Below are 13,012 nucleotides of genomic sequence, written 5' to 3'. Positions count from 1 at the left end.
TGTTTTTGTTCTTCTGTTTGTGATTTTAACAATCAAAACAGTAGGACTAGAGGCCGGGCATCACGCATGGTAATGAAACAACTCCACCAGGCCAACTTTCTTTTATTCACGTTCATGTCTCTTTGATGGTATTCACCAAGGAATTCCATTTCGGCCCAAATCACCCAATTTTTTGTATAGATGCACTAAAATTAAACGTTGTTGAGCTTTCATCAATGAAGTAACTAAGAGGGAGAGAGGGTGGGATATTACTGAGGGATGGAATGGTTAATATGCCCTTGCATTGGTGGACTAGACAACATGTGCTGGTCATGTGACCAGTTTTCCATTCAAAAATTGGGTTCCAAAATCTATTTGACCAAATGGATAACGGTTGGAAAGTTGAGGTATGAAACTGGTCGTTTTAATAGTTTGAGAACGAAATAGAAAAAATACGTATAGTTTAAGGAATAAAAGCCAAAAAAAGAACAAATAGAGAGAAACTTTGCTTCTCCATTGGCAAGTGAAACAAAAAGAGCAAAGGCATTTTGCTACACAACAAAAATGCAACCATTTTGTCCCTTTGGGGACATCCGATAAAATTGGAACAATATTGGGAAATGCACCAGTTCTGTTACTGACATTTGAATAGTGAACACTCTATAGTGGAGTACAAAACTTCTCAGAGCAAGAAATCATTCAGTCTGATATTACTGCTACACACAAAACAAAGAACGGATCTACCATGACATTACTGGAGTACAAATTAAGACCACCTCTAAAAAACATCCCGAATTCAACAAATCGACTGTCGGAGAAAAACTCTCAATTATCGAAGAAACTCACCTAGTCAAGAAATATAGAATGTTAGTAATCGTCCCAACCAAATCTCAAAAGGGTGGATGGAGTTTCCAAGACATAATCACCATATAGGAAGTCCAAAGATGCAAGTACCTTATGTGCTTCTTTCTCATATACCTTCTAAATTCTTCATTTGATCAGGTAGCTATAAGTTACTAGAATTTGCTGACTAATGTAAGTGTAAAGCTCTCGCATGTTGTGCAAGCAATTCATGCACCAATTCCATTTGCCTGTATTTTTCCCACAGGAGTGTCTTTCGTATAAAGCGGTATCCTCACACCCAGCTCCCTAAGCCGATTCACCAGCCCATAAAGAAATTCGAAAGTAAGTATCGATTGGGAATTAAGGTCCTCCCTCACACACGGTTGAACCCTGAACCACTCTCCCAGCAACTTGTGCACATGAGACCGGATCATTCTCCATGGCACAGGATACTTCTCACAAAGCTTCAAATACTCAACCACTAAATCTGCTTGGTCTAGTTTTCCTCCTTCCTCGTTTCTTCCTTTGCAACCCCGTACCCATTCAGCCGTTTGAAACCCAGAAAAGAGAGCTGGGTTCTCAAGTAGAGACTCCGCTGAGAGCACCCCATCGGCTCCAGTCTCCTCCAAACAGCTTGCCACATCATCCATGTGCCTTATATTCCCATTCGCAAGGACTGGGATTCTGACAGCATTTTTGACAGCCCTTATGGCACTCCAGTTGGCACGGATTTTTTTGCCATCCTTTTCATCTCTTGTACGGCCATGAACTGCTAAGAGAGAACAACCGGCATCTTCCAACATCTTGGCATAGTTTATTGTATCTTGTAAATTCGGGAAAATTCGTATTTTGCATGATACTGGGACATTAAGGTTGAGAGCTAATTTTTCTACTAGAGACTTGATGAGTGGAAGATTATCCATTAAAAAAGCTCCATAGTTCCCCCGCCGAGCAATACGTTGAGGACACCTGCACATAAGTAAACAGTCAACTAATAATGTAGCTGAAATTGTCATTTTCTAAAGCACCAATTAAATGGCGGGGGGGGGGGGGGGGGGGGGGGGGGGGGGGGGGGGGGGAAGGAATGACGGAAGGAGTAAATAGGTCATTAGTTCACTTTTTAAGGATAATGTAGTAAATTCACCCAAATAAAAACAAAATCAATTCCCTAATAATCATGCAATCTTGTGGCAAATATGTGCGATGAGTAGAAGAATCTAGTTTGGATGACTTTTTGCAAAGTAGTGACAAAGACAGTATGTCACAGCAAAATACTGATTTTTTTATTTTTTTATTTTTTATCAGCACAGCAAAATACTGTTAGATGCATGAATGCATGACATATATGCGCTTTGGTAAGTTCAGGAAGTATTTTACAGACATCAATAAAGAAACATCAACCAATATAACACATTTCAATAACCGTTATTTGGTTCATCGTTATCAGACTACTAAAAAGATGAGAATCAGTATTAATACCTGCAACAAACAAACTAATATTAAGCCATAGTTACATATTGGCAAATGATAATGCCACGACAGAATTCTTTATTGGCACCAACATTGTTTTCAAATTCCTTTTTTACCCTGAAATCACACATAGGGCCTCTCTACAACGTCTCAGCTGCCTCCCAAGAAGCACCGCCGTCCCGTCCGAATCCCAAACTCCGACCAACCTCTCTGGGACACGAAACCTAAATGGATTGAAGAACCTTCACAATATCAATAAAGCTCCACACCATGATCTATGTGTAGTTGTGTATTGTACCCCCAAGGTTCTGAATACCGTTTCGGACATGATGCCGGATTTGTCACTGGAACAGTACATACCAGTACCGGTATGTTACCGGGTACCGTTTCGGATTTGTCGTTAAAAATATAAAATATATATATACATAACCTTGTTTTTACCTAAGTCCTGGAGTACTATTACTCCTACAATTTAAAAAGGGGAGTGATTTTGCCACTCCCCTTTTTGTTAATGTCACTCCCCTTTGTGTCTTTATTAGATGATTTGTTTTGTGAGAGAAGGGGAGTGGCATTAAAAAAAAGGTGAGTGGCAAAATCAATTCCCTTTTAAAAAATCAATTAGTAACATTTATTTTTAATAGTAATCAATAAGCTTTCCCAAACGGTGGGCTCAAAACCAAAACCACTGGTTTTCAAACACACTTCCATGCAGAGAGAGAATGAATCGGCGTGCGTTGTTTCCCCTTTTCAATATCTGAGATGGCGTCCGGCTCCTCTCTCTCTCTCGTCTTTGACTATGAAGACTCATTGAGATTGAAGAGTTTTACAGCTTCAGTAAACTTGCGAAACAAGACAGATCTTCCCCCCCCCCCGCCCGTTCCGATCTGAACTTCAGCTCTGCCCGTTCTCCATTTTCCTTTCAGTTTTTCCATTTTTTTCACCAGTACGTACCGCCGGAATTCGAGCCTTCCGGTACCGGCCGGTATCGCCGGAAAATGACGGAAAGCTAGCCGGAACGAAATCAGGCCTTTATGATACCGGTTTCTTTGCAAAACGGCACGTACCGGCCGGAACGAAACGAGATCGACTACCTTGATTGTACCATATATTCTGGTTTCATTACCAACAAAGCACCATTTTTTATTTTTTTTTGTGTATTACAAGAAACAGAGCACTGACAACAAAAATCTGACCAAAGATGTTAAACTCTATAGTCTATACAACTTGTCTCCGTCTTCTCTATCACCTCATTCCCCTCCATGTCTGGCTCTCTCGCACCTCGTCACGTCAGTTTGGTTATCCATCTCCTAAATCGCAAATCGAAACCCAATCGCCTTCTTTGGATGGGTTTCTCAATGTCTTATCTGTACCAACCTCTTCCCACCTCTGACATGCAAGTATGCCGATATTATCATAGCCCCCAGGAGATATCTCAGTCTGTAACCTTCAGAAGTTCCTTGAATCGGTGTCGGTTGAGAATTTCAGTCTTGCTGTAAAGGTGTCAGTTGAGAATTCCGGTCTCGCTGAAGGTCTCGTGTTGTTAGTCTGAGCTTGCTCATTTTGAATCAGAGAGCAAGAGAGACGTGAGAATCAAGAAGAAAGGGTAAGATTCAGAGTCGAGAGAAAAAGTCAGGATCGTGGTCCTTGCAAGGGTATAAAAGACACCACTTACTGTCGTGGCACTAAAGTTCTCTGTCGTGGCATTATCTCCTCCCTCACATATTAAACTGCGGATATCTCATTTCCTTCGAGTGTTATTGAGCCTTCAAGCTTGAAAATACAACCATATTAGGATTCATGTCATAAAGATCTAACGGGTTTTTACGTGTTGGCTATCAACTACCTAACAGAAAACCATCCTCCTCTATTTGGGCTTGGGACCGGTTGTAAAAAAGATAAGACTCTAAGCACAGCATAGGCGGAGTTAAGCTTGAAAATAGAACATAAACAAGAAAAAAGTGTAACTGACCTTTAAAGCTTCTAGAGTAAGACACTCAAATAGCCTCCATAATTTGTTCATAACATCAATGGTTCAGCGGAGTGTCAATGTATTTCTAATAGTTAGCTTGACCAATAGCTTCCAAATGTCAATCTTTATGTCGTTACTAAGTTAGAAGGAAATTAAGCCTAGAGCTTGTGTTCAATGAAAAGCACTTGTATAAAAAACTAAAGTGAACTTCAAACAATTATCATTTTTGTGGGGTGGCTTAAGTTGCAGTATTTAAGATATCAATTGGTTTTTGCCATGCAACTTTGAAAAGAGGCAAAGGACGAAATGTATTACCCCAAGTTTATGTCCACATAATCACAATAAGGTTCCACTCTTCGAGCAGCTTCCAATAGAGTATCTGGATCATTGGCACAGAATTGGACAAATAATGGGCGATCCTCCTGCAGTTTCAATTTATTAGATGCGGGAAGAAGCGGATACAAATATATCAGGATTCAGGAACACAAATCTGTTGATAAACTTTCAAAAGTATGGCGAAAGGAAATCACATTTCAACACCTTATATTCTATTTCATAGGAGATCACAAGGTGAACTGACAACCTCATACATAAGCCAGGACAAAACGTTTTTGTTCTCTTTCAAAAAATAGCCTATTTGAATCAAAAGGGCAGTGTGGGGAAGAAAATGAAAAAAAAATAAAAAAAATAGCATCCTTTGTGATGTGTTTTGTTCTTCGAACAGGTAATTCAGCTTTTGTTATTCATATGCAACCCCCTTCGAGGACCCGATATGTAAATCTGATTGAACAAATTCCAGCGGAGGATAAATCGATTGAACAAACTCCATCAGTATTCCCTTGTACCAGTTGAGAAATCAGGCCCAAACCTAACTCTACCCTTAAAACTTAACTTGCACTCCAACCAATAGTTACAACTGAAATAGGCATTAGGAAAATGAAGAGCCCGATGACTGTAATCGCTTCTATCTATTTGTCTTAGAGTTGCCAAATCTAGCTAAGAATGTAGATCCTAAGATTTTCAATCCTCTTGTGACATTATGTGATTCCATTGATAAGGACTAAGGAGTAAGGTACTACTAGAGGTGGCAATTCTCAAACCAAACCCAATTCATGTATTCAATTTGTAGTACTTGGATTACATTGAACCAAACCATATGTAAACGGCTTTGAATGGGTTTTAAACGATTTCCAAATGGTTAAGTGGATGTTCAAAATGGTCAAGTGGATCTTTCTCTCTCCTTTGGATTTTAATCTTTTAGATGGGTTCAAAATTGGTTAAGTGGATGTTCAAAACCAAACCAAAAAATTAGAACGCATGCGATACCTGATTATTTATTCGAGAGAACTAAATCCTGCGATTTGTATTTTTACAATTCAACCTACAGGCATCTCTTAAGTTTAAAAATAATTACTTTTTACGAACCACGTAATGGTCCAAAAATGCGACACTCGCTCCTTAAGATCTAATTATGGAGGGTTCCAGAAAAACCGCAAAATATGTCTGTTTATGGTTGTATACTCGACCCCAAAATGAAAATTAAATCTGGTGACTGAATCGTAGGTCTGTCAAAAAATTGGGTTTTTGGGTTCATGTACACATATAGGGTCAAAACAGGTTCATGGGTATTATCGAACCGTATACAACCCGTCCATAACTAACCCATGGGCCATGACCATCACTAACCCATCCAAACCTGACCCAACCCGTCCATTTGCCACATCTAGGTATTACATTCAAACTACAGTTACAATTTTAAGAGGATAACAAACAACTAAACTAATATAGCATCACATATAGGGGCAGCGCTATGTGAAGGTGAGGGGGTTAAGCTGAACCCAAATCTTTTAAAAACTTTTGCTAGTTATGTCGAATTGAGCCCTCAGCATTTCACCTGAACCTCTTACTAGCATTTGGCTTCCAAAGAAAATTATATAATTGTATGGAGTACTATAATTTATTATAACAACAGATACTTGTCTATCAAGTGGCTCTTGTTTTGATCACTACTTTAAGCTCACTCTTTGAGTATCTGTATGACCAAACAAAATCATGACAGCCTACCATTCTTTCTCTAGTTTATACTCTCAAAAGTTTTCCCTACTCACTGCCTTCATTCTATACAGTCTTACGATTCTCTACCCCAAGCCCCTATCAATACAAGTGCTAGTACTAATACAAGCCTGCCTTGAGGTAAGCAATGATTATTGCTCCACCCCACACCATTTGCCCATGCTAATTCTCAGATCTCTAGCCTCTTTCTCCTTCACAGTTCACACACACACGCAAACCATTCATCAGTTCATCCAACAGTCACAAGAGGCTTGATTGCTTGAACCAAACGAAACATTTCCCTACTGCCGCTTAACCGAACAGACTGGCCTTGCACATCTAAAAACCAAATGCATTACAGCAATAATCAATCTAGCAGCAGAGAAGTGCATTTTTTTCGCCCCGGCTTAGGTTGTGTTTGGTTTGATGAATAAGTGGAAGGATAAGTGGAGAGGAAGAAAAGATAAAGTAGTCTGCTTCATCACACTGGAGAAGGTGGAAGTAGAAATAGTTATTTTCCTTTTTTCTTCACCAATCCCTCCACAATCCAAGATCCAAAAGCAGCACTGCTAAAATCAAATGAAAATATTATTTGAGCCCTAATGTTCACTTAGATTTCCAATAGTACCTTTGGTTTGGATAATTGGAAGGTGAGAAAGGGGAAGGAAGCAAACTAATACAATTTTTGTAAGTTTGTCACCAAATCACTAATAATCCTTTTTTTTTTTTTTAATCTTTTCTTACCAACAAGAATTCAATCAAAAGGGTTTAGGGGCTGCAAACGTCTCCGCATTAAAAACGTGTTTCGTGTTTTATTCTTGTGTGTTGACAATCAGATAGCATACAAAGGGAAAGCTGCCTAAACCAAATGGTTATTTTCTCCAGCGAAAAAAACACTGAGAATTTGCATTCACGTACCTACAACAGTCCACAACTCAAATTTCTCAGATACCACTGCTGTGAGCCGGTAACTATATCTTTTTGGTATTACATAGAAATGGAAGTGCAGGTATGTACCAGTCACCTCCTCCAAGGAGCATTAGCACATTACAACGCACCACTATCTCCAGGGATCCACCACACCTATGTTGGGACCGAAGCTAAGATTCCATACCCACATGTGGGTGGTGTCAGAAGTATGTTTAGCCTCGAAAGGGGATTCGGGACTTGAACCTAGCCATGTCCTACCAAGTCTGAGTTTCCACCCTAACTGATACTAGCGGTGACTATATAACTAATTGCAAATGTTCAATTAAATTCATAAACACGAACATACACGTAAACATAAATTTAAAAGAACCTTGCAAGTGGTGATCTCTTAAGACCTATACTTCTCATTCTCGGTAAAGAGGCGTAATATACTAATTTCCAGGTTAATTAAGAAAAATTCTATGGGATTGGCCCTTGCATATCTCTTGAGTGGAAAATTTTTCTTAAAATTTCTACATGTGGGGTAAAAATCCCTAAAATTTCTAATTATCAACCATTTTTTAGATTGCCCGTATAAAATTTGACGGCAGCTACGCACATACACTCGTCTATTCTTTGGAGCTTGCAAGTAGCAACATATACTTATAAAATATTTTTTTTTACTATGAATACAAAAATAGACATGATTTAGGCCCCTACCAGACACAAATCGTGCTTCCAACCTAGGTCTTGTCCTACCAAGTCCGAGCTTCCTTCCTCATTGATACTAACGGTGACTATATAACTAATTGCAAATACAAAAACACATATGCGTCTATAAATGTACAGAAGTACCTTGCAAGTGGTGAACTCTTGACACCTATACTTCTCGGTCTCCGTAAAGATACGAGAGTGAAGCATGGGAGTGTAAGCAGCCTCAGCCCCATACTTTCGGCACAGCATTCGGAAAGGAAGCTCGGAGTTGTCAACCATGGGGGCCACAATCAACTTGGGCTGGCCCAGCTTCTTCCAGTGAGCCCACGCCCTCTCGATCCTACACTCGCCGCTCAAGTACCCGCTCGGATTACCCAAATAACAATCCACTTGGTTTTGGTCGGGGTGTTGGGTGGGTTCGGAGCAAATTCGGTCGTCGTCGTCGAAGGCGGCGTCGGTGGCCATGGAACAGGCGGTTGGAGAGAGAGGGGAAGTGAGAGAGGGGTTTGTTTTGGTGAAGAGAGAGAGAGTGGTGGGGAAGGAGGAGGGTTTGAGTCTCATGAGGAAGGGACGGGAAGGGGACCGCGGCCCATCGCCGCCACGGGGTTAGGGTGGCTACGAAGGGGAAAAGCGTTCGCGGCGGTGTTCGATTGGATGTCTAGACCCTGTTTTGTTAAAAGGCGTAGGGTTGTAATTTGGGTGGGTTGGGTTGGGTTGGGTCCGACCCTGTCACACGTAACCGCCAGCGAGTGAGCTTGGATTGGGAAGCGTCGGTTATGGGAAATTTTTGGGCGCCAGACTGCCGAGTGGGCATACATGTGGTGTCCGAGCAATGCATTCAGACTGTTCATTTTAATTTTGGAAGGCTCGAGAGAGAAAGAGAAAAGAGAGTGGTAGGGTGAGATGAGAGAAAGGGTTTCAATCTGGGTTGTCCAACATACTTTTAGCTGGCCCGGATACGCTGCACGGCACCACGTAGACACAGTCACGTGATATCCATCCGGTACCCAAAAACTTCTAATAAATTATAGATTATGGACTAGTTTGGCTTAATAATTCTTTCCGGGGTTTTTTTTGTCTTTATCGCAGATATTTTAATTGTTTTTATCTTTATTCAATTTTTTGTAGTTTGGTCCATAATTATTTACTTTCCGAATTTCTATCGTCGAGACGAATGAATAATCTACAAAAACTTAACGCAAAACTAAATTTAAAAACAAAATAATAATCCTTTCAACCAAATTAGGCCTAAATCTCGGAAAATGTTTTAGCCTTCCACTTTTAGATAACCATGCTTCAAAGTTCGTCTTTTAATGTTTTTTTGAAAATTCTACTGTGAGTATTTTGAGCATTAAAAGATTGGATTTCAAAATATGATAAACAAATAGTAGAGTGCTAAAATTATTATTTTTAAATCTACTTTAGGAGATGTAAGTAATAGATCTATAAATTTATAATAAAGGCCAGCTTAGGTCATTCACAGTGGTATAATAAAAAATGGATAACCAAAAGTTGATACATCAGCTTTTGATTATTCACTTAAGAGATTGCTAAGCTTAACAATGTTGAGGTTCACAATGGTCACTTCTAGTCCATAACCAAAATAAGGGGTCCACTACAATTTCACACAATCTCTCTCTCTCCCCTTTTGTTTCCCGCCATTCACTTCCCTCTATTACGTTTTTTTTGGGCAAAAATATATCGAATATATGGTGTTCTTCCTAGAGTTATCTATCAAAATAACACCGATTTTTTTTCCCTTCATATTCCTATAACCTATATCACAAATCCACCACTCTCTTAATCTTTCAAAAAAAAAAATCAGATGTGTTCTTAAATTTGGAAAAGAATGCAAGGTTCTTCCTCTTTTTTTTTTTTTTTTGCAAGGTTCTTTGTTTACTCAACCATAGGGGAGGAACAAAAAAATGAATAATCACTTTTTAGTCGAAAAAATCAATTTTCTTTTGCTAAAAAGTGATTATTTATCAAAATACTTGGGTAAAAGTAAAAATAAAAATAAAAACACTTTTCCCAATTCCTCTCGTTGAGACGAATCAGTAACCTACAAAAGTTTGGCGCAAAACTAAAAAATGCGAAAAAAATTCAAATAAAGACAATTTTCAGATTTAAGTTAAGTTTAAGTTAAATTCATAAGAATGCAACCTAAAATAGAAACGTAAAAGAAGAGTAAAATACCTTAATCCAGCAACGATGAGTTAAATTATAGATGATCGAGAAATATGAGCTTTACTTTTGGAGGAAAAGAAAGAGAAACAGTTTGTGGTTGAAGTGAAGAAGAGAAGAATAAAATTGTAGTTGAAATACGTGTATATATAAATTTTGGAACTAGTTAACTTATGTAGTGTGAGGTTCAAAATTTTGATTATTGAAAAAAGTTGCTAGTTTTGGTTATCCAAAGCCCAAAATTTGATTATTTCTAAGGATGTTGCTAAGTTTGATTATACCATTGTGAGCCATTTTTTACACAAATATTGTTAACTTTAACAACAATTGTCTTTTAGTTATACCACTGTGGATGGCCTTAGTTGGTCGCTCTTGCATTGATTAATGAGAGGTTAAGGAGACAAATTTGTTATACTCACGTGTAAGATGGCCACTGACCTCCACATTTTGTGCATGTTTGCTAGACTTCGACTCCGCTATTAGATAAGTTAATTCTAACACATGATTTGAATCGTTCATTAATCTTTAAATGATGTTTTAAATAGTCTTTTAAAAATCAACTAAATCTAATAATGCACTATCAGTACACCATGGTGGCTACCCATAGTTTTTTTTTAAGAGTTATCTAGGCCACAAGAAGCAATGAACTTTTTGAGATAATTCACACTCATATTTGTGAAGATCTCATTCCATATATTTTTGACAAAAATACCTTATCATCTTTATAGATGACTTCTTGCGTTGTGGTTATGTTCATCTAGATAATGAAAAGTCACATGCCGTTTACATCAATCGAGATGCAGTTAGATAGAAATGTCAAAATAATAAGTTCAGATAGAAGTGTGTGAGTTTTATGGTAGACATGATGAGTCACAACAAAATACTGGCCCATTTGCTAAACTTTTAGAAAAGTGTTTGTGCCCAATACGCAATGTTTGGTATGCCACAATAAATCACACATATAATTGTGTTGCTGAGAGACATAATTGTATGTTTATGGGTACGGTTAAAGTATGATAAGTTCTTGAAATACATATTTCCTTGTGAGGAGCAGCATTAAAGACTGCATTTTATCTTTTAAACAGGGTTTCTAGTCAAGCGGTCCCGACAACTCCTTTCGTGTTATGGACCCGTAGAAAGCCTAATTCAAGTCATTTACATATTTGAGGTTATATACGAAAGCTATGATATATAATCCACAAGAGAAAAGATTAGACTCTAGAACAATTTTTGGATGTTTCATTGGCTATTCGAAAAATTCTATGGGATATACATATTTTATTGTCATAACCACAGTATGGGGATGGTAGAAACCCATAAATGCAAAATTCGTAGAGAACGGAAAAAATAGTATGAGTAAGAAATTAAGAAGGGTGAATCTCAATAAAGTGAGAGTTGATATCCCAACAATCCTTTCTCATCGAGCAGTTGTTATTCTTCGAAATTCTCAACAAATTGAAGAGAATGAACAGCATACAAAAAATGATTGTCCACTCCATGAATATAGCTATTGAAAATAGTGTGAGTAAGAAATTAAGAAGGGTGAATCTCAATAAAGTGAGAGTTGATATTCCAACAATCCTTTCTCATCGAGCAATTGTTATTCTTCGAAATTCTCAACAAATTGAAGAGAATGAACATACAAGAAATGATTGTCCACTCCATGAATATAGCTATTAAAAATAGTGAAGAACCACCATTGAAAATATTGTTTAATCACCACAACCGACATTTTTTAGAAGATTTTAGAGAGAAAGAAGATCTGCCATTCCAGATGATATGTCAAGTGTATTTCCAAGAATCAAATTTTGAGATTAGGATCAAGAAGGACCAGGTTTCGTTTACAAAAGCCATGAATACTGACGATTCTACTAAATGGGTTGAGGCTATGGATTATGAGTTGAGATCATGAACAAGAGTAATGTTTGAGACCTCATTGAATTGCATGATAATTGCAAGAAAGTTGGTTGAAAATGGGTCTTTAAACCCAAATGTGAAGCAAAGGCTCAAACAATTTAACGCCAAACTTTTTTTTATTGACAATTTAAGGCCAAACTTGTGGCCAAGTGTTTACTCATTAAGAAGGAGTTTACTAGAAGAAGACCTTCTCTCATGTGTCATAGAAAGACTCACTTAGAATTATCATGGCCCTTGTAGCTAGCTCATTATTTATAGATGCGTCATGTCCGTATAAAATGGTCACTAATCTTGCATCCACAAATGATTGGCAATCCCTTAACCTTTGGTAGCAAGAACTTTTATCTCAATTCAGTACCCCTCTTATTCAGTCGCGGTGTCACTCCAATAACAACAACAAAAACATATCAGACAAACATGATGAATTCCAAAAAACAAAATATACCATATTGTTTAGCCATTTTTTGGGTAAATTAAACCACTTTATAAAGCAAACAACCTCAAACCAACAGAGAATACAAAACAGACTCTGAAAAGGTGTTCGAACAGTGAACACCATAAAAGGGAAAATCTTAAAGCCACCCAGTCCCACTTACAAAAGCAAGACAAAACAGATAACAATCAAGGAAAAAACAGGCAGTACACAACTAGAAACTGAAAATCCTAGAACTTAAGCCCCAAACAGCATACATCAATCTGGCTTATTAGTACGCTGAAGGCCTCTCCAAGAGCAAAGACATGCTCTAACTTCTGCGATGATGTGAGAACTCAACAAAAGAGCAGGAAGAGATTTTCCTTGAAAAACTCTGTTATTCCTTTCATGCCAAATCCAATAGATCGAAACTGCCAAAGAAAGCTTGTAAATTTTGCATCGAAGTGAGGCTCCACTCATCCGAGAGCATACCCAGTCAATTTTCCCCGACAACCCCAAAACTGATCGAGTAATATGATTCTTAGACAGAACCACCTGCCAAA

General features: G+C 38.2%; 1 protein-coding gene across 2 annotated transcripts; it reads right to left on the bottom strand.

Moving 5' to 3' along the window:
- Positions 1-590: 590 nt before the first annotated feature.
- LOC131336199 (uncharacterized) lies at positions 591-8,634 on the bottom strand. Of its 2 annotated transcripts, XR_009202763.1 has the most exons (4): positions 8,078-8,634; positions 4,577-4,683; positions 735-1,791; positions 591-683 (listed from the first exon to the last, which is right to left on the bottom strand). XR_009202763.1 is itself a non-coding variant. In XM_058371941.1 (3 exons), the coding sequence occupies exons 1-3, from the start codon at positions 8,495-8,497 to the stop codon at positions 1,050-1,052; spliced, it is 1,269 nt and encodes a 422-aa protein (XP_058227924.1). In that variant the 5' UTR covers positions 8,498-8,634; the 3' UTR covers positions 591-1,049. The 2 variants fall into 2 exon arrangements, 1 of the variants encoding a protein (XP_058227924.1); XM_058371941.1 differs by having other exon boundaries at positions 591-1,791.
- Positions 8,635-13,012: the final 4,378 nt, after the last annotated feature.

The sequence above is a fragment of the Rhododendron vialii genome, chromosome 8a, assembly GCF_030253575.1.
Source record: "Rhododendron vialii isolate Sample 1 chromosome 8a, ASM3025357v1".
Lineage (NCBI taxonomy): Eukaryota > Viridiplantae > Streptophyta > Magnoliopsida > Ericales > Ericaceae > Rhododendron > Rhododendron vialii.
Note: the sequence above shows the minus strand (reverse complement) of the source record. Positions and strands in the feature narration are given on the sequence as shown.